The following is a 9,781-nucleotide window of genomic DNA, read 5'->3' as shown; positions in this document are numbered from 1 at the left end:
TTGATAATGGATAGGCTTATAAGAACAGAAAATTACATGAGTTGTTTTGATACTCAGTTTTTAATCAATGACTGACCTATGTGATGTGACAGAGAGTCATGCGATGCGTGTGCTGCGATACTCGTTCGTGAAGAAATCGTTGAGATCTGGTTATCATTGCGCTTTTTTAAGTTCTCGTGTATATACTTTATATAACATATTTTTATGTTTGTAAGCAAAATTAAAATAAAATAAAAATTTAACAATTAGAAATCTTAAAGAATTACTTTCGAATCCGTTACACTAATAATATCTCGTAAAAGTACCATTGATATTCTACGTACAAAGTCCTAATCTTTATTTTATTCCAAACGTATTTTTGAACCACGATTGCACGCCCCTGGCTCCCAACTCGGCATCAAGATAAGTCTCAGAGGCAGTTAATCACGGGCATATAGGCAGACAAACATTACATTTATTTTTTTTATTAGTGCCAAGGATTTATAAGTACGTACATGTTTTTTATCATTTGTGTTTGTTTAATTCGTTTTTTCTGGTGTTTTTAAGAAAATTGGAATAGTAGTGCAGTGTTGATCAACTATTATCGTCACAAATTATTTGAACTGTTTCAGATAATACCAAGTAATTAAACGTTTTCGATAACATAAAATTTATACCTCACTTTACGGCTTCCCTTTCTTCAAGCCAAAGAATTTAGGAAACTATTATTTATGTCCTTTCTATAAAATCGTATATTTTATTTATATTTAAGTTTCGTTCTATAAAATAATCTATTCAATGAAGTGAGCGTTCTACGATTAAGAGTCTAAGAGAATAGGTCACCGCTGCCATTGAGAACACAAGGCATAATTTTATTTTACAATATTGTCACTTCCCGTTACTTGAAGTAAATATACCCAAGAGGGCACTTTGTTAGTCATGCGAGGCTTTCATAATATTTGACTATACTTTCATTACGAAATTACGTTTTTGAACAATGCAAAGCCAGTGTTACCAGAGCAAAACTTTGAATTGGATTCCCAGAAATTTGTAAAAGAAATACGTTAAACACATTGTATTATTAAAGCAAGCTACCGATAAGAACATCGTATGACTTGGTTGATAAAGTTATTATTCAAATATTAAATGACGTGCCAAAATGCCAGATAAGGACACCTGTCAAAACTTGTGAACTTAGATTCTCGCGCAATCACAAGCACAGGAATGGTTCGAAATTTAAAGTCCTTAATAATTAACGCCTAAAAATTGTGAAACATTTATTGCGTAATGTACGTCGGATCCTCGGATCGACAAACAAACATTACAACAACCAAAAAGAATTTAATGTTTTATACAACCATAAATAATTACGTTTTTACACCTGGTAACACAAAGATGAATGTGGAAGAAGCAATATTGAGGAGTAACTAAATCAAAATTCGACTTTATATAAAGGTTTCTCGAAGCTACACGTAAGACGTTTTCCTTTAATTTAAGAAGTTTGAAGTACTTTTTATAGAAATAAACAACTTATTTGGATTTTAATATTTACATTAAGAAAATCTGCTCTTGACTATTTCTCCTTGAATCGTGAGTTCATTGCTATCGAAAACTAATTAATTTTCTTCTTAAATATATTCAAACTTTCGTGCGTTATGAGAATACTAATGACTAGGGTTTATTGAAGTTTGGTTTGCTATATTCAAGCTTAAAGACAATTGTGATATCATTATTTCATTCAAGAGAATTCAATATGTAGACAATTCTATGTATAAAATCGCATGAAGAGCAAGTGGTTTTGTGTTTGTTTGGATTTTTTGCAATATGTATAATGTACTATGTATGTCAGAAAAAAAGCGCGAAAGTAACCGTCTTTTTAACTAAGTAGGAGTTCATTTCTAAATATACACTGACTCGTTAAGCAATAAAATTCAATAGCTTTTCCATTTCTTCAATATGACCAACATTGATATTCGAAGAACAATTGCGAGAAGCATCGCGTGGATCGTAAACGCTTTACGATTCCACGTTACGAATATTGAATGTATCAAACATTCGGAGGGACGGATTTTTTTATAACCAAACTCAAATAATGTTACATCCTTAGAAAATGTTTTTATAAGGATAAGACTTAAAAGACTTTAGTACTATCAAAAAAGTATTACTCAATAAAGAAATTGTTTATTTTAAGTTTAATACTGTAATAGCTTAATGCCTAAAAACCACTTTCAAAATTCTTTGATACCATTAAAACATAATTAAATTTTGCCTTATTTCTGAAGAAATTTAGTCTTAGCTTTGCTCTATAAAAGCAATAATAAATAGCCTAAGTCATTATTGCAAATGTTACGTACTCTATATGTTCCTTAATATGATGTTATGTGCTTTCCCTAATCACCAACTCCATCAATCCAAAACTTTCATGTGGGCTTTTTCCTCAACTTGACATTGACAGCATACATAATTGTAAAATTGTACTGATGTTAAAATTATTACTTAAATAACTTAGTTTACGATGTCATACCTATGTATTGTAGGATTTCATTAAATTTCACTGTTAAATATCGATTAGTATTTATATATAAAATAATCAGTTGTTTAAACAAGTTTAACCTTGCTTTATTAAAAATTTTATGCACTGGAATTAATATTTATCAATTAAATGAAAATATTGATTAAGGTAGGTCAGAGGTTAAGTTTATAATGGTTTGATGTAAACACATTTCTTTAGATACCTATAAGATATTCAGTTATTGAAATGTGATAATTAATAAGTATATAGGTTTTTACTTTAGTATGTAATATAAAAATTGTAGGAGCGGCAACTCGCGGTTTTGTTCGAGGATTTTGCACTTGTTTTTTTCGAAAGTATTTATTTAACTATGTAAAATATATGATTTATTGTTAAAAACTGTTTAATACTTGTAGTAGAAATATTATTTCTTTCTTTCAATCAAAAATAATTGTATTTATTTCTATGAATTCTTGAAATTATGCTATTTTAAATAATTTCTAGTATTCAATCCAAAAAGCAATTGTAGATAATGTATTTTACTTGTTATTTATGTGTTAGAACTGTTCCTGCCATTCGAAAATTCCATATGTTGATACAATACGATGGCGGATACTAAAGAACGGAGCTATCTTTTTAATGTCATATATTATATAAAGGAAATATCTGTATTTTTATATGTTTGTAGTATTTGTATATGTACAAAAAACCGAAGGACTAATATTGTTATAATAATCAAATATTGTTTCTGGGTATATTTATTTCCAAAATGTATTAAAAAATAAATGCATGCTGTGAATCTATTTAAATCATTATTTATGGTACATTTATTTAATTAAACATATTTTTAGTAGGGTAATGACATATATTTCTTTAAATGTTTACGAGATTACTATTTTTAAATGAAATTAAAATTGATTGAAAATGATGTTAATTTCAGTGGAAGAACGTCCAACTGATCTAGAAGCAGGTGGGTCTCATATAGAAGATAAAAATGGTCACTCTAAAATACTCACTCGGTTGGAGACCGTTCCTGATATCAAAAGAGATACTTCAGGGATCACTACCCAGTATATTGCTACTGGAATCGGTAAGATATAGGAATTTGCCTGAGTTTTCTGAAAATTTGTTTCAAATGTTGATCCGAAAATGGTGGAGGGGGCGTGCACTATATGATATTTCAAAGATATATATACTAGCTGACCCGGCAAACATCGTTTTGCCACATATATTATTTCCAGGAAATTTTTTTTTAGTTCAATAGAAATAACCTATCTACTACAATAATAGGGGTGGATGACAATTTAGGGTTGTATGTATTTTTGTATGCATCATAAAAAAATAAAAACAAAAAAATTATAAATTATTTGGGGTGACCACCCCTTATCACTTAGGGGTTTGAAATATAGATAGTAGCCGATTATCAGACTTACTAAATATGCATTAAAAAATCATAAGCATCGGTCGAGCCATTTCGGAGGAGTATGGGAACCAACATTTTATATATTAGATATGCACTTGCAAATATTCCTGCGTTTTTCACTGATCAGATAGTAATATGTAACCACAATGCAAATATATATATCGGTAATTATGTTAGGTCTGTTAATTTGAAGCTCGACTTCATACATACTTAGTTGTCTAATACAATTAAGTCAGGGACTAATTCTAAGCATCTTATAACACTTATCCATTGCTTTCATTGAAAAAGATCCTAAAAAGTTTTGATGTAGCACTTACAATACTTCATTATGTACACCAATTACAGTAAATCTTGGGGCGTTCGCGTCTGGCGTATGCGTCGCTTGGACTTCATCAGCATTGCCTCTTATGATCTCTGGACAGTATGAGGTAAATTTGATAATACACATATTATTATGATATTTCTTTATATTTTTAGTTGGGTAAATAAATATAAATTTACGGACATTGATGGTGTACCAGAATAACCTACTTGACTACCTATATTTCTGTGATAGGTCTTATTAAATATGTGTATTTACTGTTTATAAGTAACACGGTAAACTTTTTTGCGAAATTCATTCTTAGCTATGGGTTTTTGCACTGGATATTGTATAATTGTAGATACAACAAAATAGGTTAAAATGATAATCAAATTTCACTGTAGCACCTAAAATAAATATTTACATCAAAAAACTATTAAGGATAAGTTAGAAGGTTTGGATAATTGACAGAATTTCATAATAATTAGTAAAGACAACAGATGTATTGACCAAACACAACGAGTTGTAGACAACAGCGTGATTACATAAAAAATATTATTATACAATTTTAATTTGACTCAAAACGCGAAAGTTCCAAAGCCCCTAATTCCTTCACGCCTTATAAACTTTCTGGGTATTAATATGGCTGTCAGCGATGAAATATTAAAACATTTTCATTAATAACATCATAAATAATTCGGAGACAATTCAATTAAATTTGATAGCTGCCTTTCGTGACTTAAAAAAGTAATTACTTTTCTAGTGTAATAGTCATCTTTAGTATGTTAAACTATTTTTTTCACCAAAGTCATATCGGAAAGTACACTGTTTGGTAAAAGTCTTATACATTAAAATTTTGGTAAAATTTTTCACCGGCTGTACAATAATTGAAGAGTTTTGAGACATGCATAATGGTTATTGCTAATGAAACCTTTAGGTTCGATATCAGGTTAAAAAAATGAAGATATAGCCAAATATGGATAACATAATACATACAAAAAGGTCAAACATTTACGAAACTTTAAAAAAATCAATAAATATTATTAAATACATTATAAAAATAGTATATACATCTTGTGTAAATTGCGTCAAAATTGAAATGCACTGAACAATTTAAAGTTATCAAGTTTCGGGTCTAATCCTAAGATCCCGAGGGCGAGTTTGAGGAGTTTGAAATGTATGTCACGGTCGTAATGAAACTATGCAATAAGGATTAACGGAATCCCGAAGTTCATGTTGATGATTCTCTTGAAAACACCCGTGATTGATCGGCTGAAACTTATTAACTCAAAGATAGTTTCAACTATATATGTTTTTCAGTAGTGCTACAACATTATCATATCACACAGGTCTTGATTTTGAATTCTGCAAATAATCTTTCATAATAGATAAGTAGAGCTTCAGGTGCTGGTAGATTTGTAGTCCTTGTAAAAAAATTGGGTTATTAAACTTTTTCCTTTTCGTGTTTTTGTTCACTGTACCAAGTCTTGATTCTGAATGTACAAAAAAATATTAGAGCACTGTTTTGAAAACATAACCTCGTCCTGAATCGCGCCCTCATTTACACGGGTCGCCTTTCCTGTGAATTATTTAGAAAATCTTTAAAAGTTGTAAAAGGTACATAAATAACAACAAATATTTAATCTGTATGTTTTTTTAGACGCAGCCAGCCCGATCGTCAGATGTTTTTACGTCAAACAATGGAACCCACACCAAAATTATTGTAAGTCGGGTTAATCTGTCATAACAATTAGGACATTAATATTGTCGTTCATATAGGTATTATCAATTATTTATGTTCTCATGTGTATATTTTTGTGTTACTCATTGACCCATTTATCTTCAACACGATCTCAAAGTTCATTAAAAATCAGTTTGAATAAGCATTTTAGCAAATTGAATCAGAATGATAATTTTAAACTTGTTTACATAGCTCCCAGTGAAACACCGGCAAATTGTTTGAATATCGTATAAATGTATTTATTATTAATATATATATGCATACATATAGCAAAGGCTATAAATGCCTACAAAGTCATTTATTCATATAGTCTAAAATAAACAGAATCATCAATATTTACCCGCTTAGTCTAGTTACACAGAAGTGGAGGAGTTAATGGTTGTTATTATATAGCATTTCACTTTTTTTGCATCAACCATTAACAGTTATACAACACAAAAAAAGAAAATTATATAAAATACAAACAAACAACAACAATGAATAATATCTATCACAAAAATTCAATAAAATATAATTATTTTAGCTCACGGAAACGGAAGCCTCATGGGTGGCGTCTTTGCTGTGTTTGGGAGCACTATTCGGGGCTGTTCCTTCTGGTCTCATCTCAGAATATTTTGGACGAAAGAAAACATTACTTTATCTTGCGCTACCTTTGGTGGTCTCATGGATCTTAGTCGCTTCAAGGTATACCCAGTGTTAACGTAAATTTCAATAAAATAAGTTAAACCTTATTTATGTACCTGGTCTGGTATTGCTGGTAACATTATGATTAACTCATTATGATTTATTGAACATTGGCAAGTCCGTAAAATTTGATGCGGATGCACGGAAATCATGTTGCAGCATGATAATAAGGTCAAAAATATAATGTATGATTAACATGTTTAATTTAGTATAATCAGGAAATTTTTGCCTTCTAAAAACCATGAAAGCGGTATTGTACAAAAATTTTGCACAAAATAGCGAGTAAGGTTTCGTAATATAAAATAAATATTAAGTGTATTTCTTTCAGTCCTAACGTCTACGGCTTGTACGTGGGGCGTTTCGTAAGTGGCGTAGCTGTAGGAGCCTTCAGCGTGGCGATACCACCGTATATTGAAGACATAGCCGAAAAGAATACTTTACCTGGATTGGCCAATTTCTACCACGTACATTTTGCATCTGGGGTACTTTTTGGCTATATTATTGGTAATAAATTGTATTTAAAATGTTGAATTATATATTGACCAAATTTCGGCCATTTTTCACAAAATGTATATTATACATATTGTTTTATTATCTACTGGGCTCAATTAGCTTTACTGTAACAAAGAATTCATGTCCTCACAGTTGAGATTTAAGTTTCAGTAATAAATATCATATATTTTTTAACTTTGATATTTGTATAATTGCAGGATTGGTCCAGAGCGCTTCGTGGCTGTCGGTACTATGCGCTAGTATACCCATATCATTCTTCATTGGATTCATATTTCTTCCGGAATCTCCAGCTTACCTGATGTCTCAAGGGAAATTTCCCGAAGCAAAAGCGGCGTTAAAATACTTCAGAGGCATAGACAATGACGTGGATTCGGAAATGAAAGAACTAAAGGAATACGTCAGGAATTACGGAAGAAATAAAGTCACATTTAGGCAGCTTTTCACTACTAGAACTACTATTAAGCCTTTGATCGTCTCTTTTGGGTTGATGATCTTTCAGCAGATGAGCGGTATCTATCCAATTCTCTTCTACGCCGAGAAAATTTTCAAGAACTTCGCTATATCGTTAAATTTACCAAGTGCAGCAATTATTCTTGGTTTCTGCTTTGTTACATCTATGTACTTCTCAACTATGTTCTTAAAGAAATTTAGAAGGCGCGTCTTATTATTAATATCTTTTACACTAATGGCACTTAGTTTGGGCACTTTAGCTATGTTCTACCATTTAAAAGCTTCGAACCTATCAGCTCATAATACGTGGGTACCTTTGTCCACATTATGCATATTTGTATCCATGTATGCGGTAGGTGCAGGGCCCATACCTTGGTTGATGTTACGTGAGATATTTGCACCAAACGTAAGGCGGCGAGCGACAGCTCTTACCGCTGGATTTCACTGGTTTTTTGCCTTCGGAGTTACGAAGTTATACCAAAATTTAATACACTTGGTGAGTCCAGGGTGGACGTTATGGCATTTTGCTGTAACTAGCCTGATTGGAACCATTTTTGTATACTTCTTTGTACCTGAGACTAAGGGAAGAACGTTGGAAGAAATACATAATGAGTTCGACGGTATTCATAAAAGGAAAAGGCATAGGCATGTTATTGAAGTCGAGACTGTTTCAGTGCATTGATTTATTTCTTTAACGGAATGTAGAACTCAAAATATTGCTTTTTTGTATCTGGTATGGATTTAACATTCTAATATCTATAATGATAAAAGTATAGTTTCACACCTAGAGCATTTTGTAGTTGTAGTGTTTATTTGATTTTTCATTATGATGGCGGCTTTGTGGTCCTTTAAAAGTCCGTTAAAAAATCTTTTAACACTAACTATGACTTTATTCAAAATATTTAATTGCGAAGGCGTTTTTTTAAATTCGAGTAATCTTTATCTAATTGGTAAGGAGCTTGGCAAAATTTGCCCTTGTCATATATTTGTAGATTGATCCAATGACTTAGGATAGTCTTAAAACAACTCCGCATATAATTACTATTAGCACTTCGGGCAAGGATCATAAATTTGCGCGCGTAATATCGCATAGAAAAAAAACTAAAGTGACAAAATGACTTTAATGGCATTATGTTCTGTTGAGTTGTCATTTGAGCCAGCGTATCGTTAGAAACTATGAATTTTTATGACATACACAAGATCCATTAGGCTTTTTGATGATATTTTTTGTAATTTACGCCATACATTTTTAAGACTAAAACTAGAGAATAAGATTTAAACCTAGTTAATATTTATTTTTATTAAAAGACTCACGGCGATATTTATTTTTACTTCTCGTAAATTATTTTATATATTTTTAGTTAAGTTTGGAGTAGCATCAGTATTTGTTAAAAAAGTTACTACTTAATTAGCTATATTATTATTATATTAAGGGAAATTTGTAGCGAAATATTGTCTATATGCCTTATAAGTTATATATTTATTTTAATACATGATTTGTAAATAATGAATGAATTTTTATTAGTTTTATAACATAAACCTAGGAATACGCGTTATGTACACCACTTAAACGATGCATTCACAGGATCCACTATGCCTTAAAGCATCATGGATGAAGTACCGTTTTATCAGAATGATCTTGAATTTTAAATTCGGGTGGTTCTGAAGTTACTATATTTTTTTATTAAGAAAACTAGAGAGAAAATAGAAAGCTTTGTGTCATTGTATAATAAATTATTATTTACTAATCCACAGATTTGTTGCAAGTCGCCAAAGGCAAACACAAAGGAAGCTAATAAGGCCATGTTTAAAACAATAGTGTGTCAACAGTAACTGGTGAAACCTGAGAAGGGTTTTGGGATAGTACGTGACTGCAATGAACAACTCAGGCTCTGATTCTAATTTAACTCTAATAATTCTAAACTAGTGGAGTGGTGAAATCCTACTAATATGTTTTTTTTAATAATTACCGCCATTTTTGGATCATATTGTCTACATCATTTCTCTTTATAGAGAGGCGAGGTAGACGCGAAACCCGATTTTTAAAGATATGAATATATATACATATATATCTATTAGATTACATTTTTAAAATGACATGAAAATAGGTTTGTTTCATTTCAAAATTTTTGGTTTACTTTAAGTGGATTTTGCTTAATCAAATCTTATTAATGAGGG

General features: G+C 30.8%; 1 protein-coding gene across 2 annotated transcripts; it reads left to right on the top strand.

The window, feature by feature from the left end:
- The first annotated feature begins 391 nt into the window (after positions 1 to 391).
- Positions 392 to 9,111, top strand: LOC123720152 (facilitated trehalose transporter Tret1-like). Of its 2 annotated transcripts, none has more exons than XM_045676666.1 (7): positions 392 to 486; positions 3,432 to 3,581; positions 4,260 to 4,342; positions 5,876 to 5,938; positions 6,480 to 6,640; positions 6,969 to 7,144; positions 7,351 to 9,110. In XM_045676666.1, coding segments are annotated over exons 1-7 (1,569 nt in total). In that variant the 5' UTR covers positions 392 to 485; the 3' UTR covers positions 8,286 to 9,110. The 2 variants fall into 2 exon arrangements, with proteins under 2 accessions (XP_045532622.1, XP_045532623.1); XM_045676667.1 differs by having other exon boundaries at positions 484 to 621; positions 7,351 to 9,111.
- The last annotated feature ends 670 nt before the right edge of the window (positions 9,112 to 9,781 follow it).

This window comes from Pieris brassicae, chromosome 2, assembly GCF_905147105.1.
Source record: "Pieris brassicae chromosome 2, ilPieBrab1.1, whole genome shotgun sequence".
NCBI classification, from domain to species: domain Eukaryota; kingdom Metazoa; phylum Arthropoda; class Insecta; order Lepidoptera; family Pieridae; genus Pieris; species Pieris brassicae.
This window is presented reverse-complemented; position numbering and strand designations above follow the sequence as displayed.

Excerpts from the sequence above, each read along its gene's own strand:
- LOC123720152 (XM_045676667.1), top strand. Across the intron at positions 4,343-5,875 it reads TGATCTCTGGACAGTATGAG|ACGCAGCCAGCCCGATCGTC; the intron begins GTAAATTTGATA and ends ATGTTTTTTTAG. Across the intron at positions 7,145-7,350 it reads ACTTTTTGGCTATATTATTG|GATTGGTCCAGAGCGCTTCG; the intron begins GTAATAAATTGT and ends GTATAATTGCAG.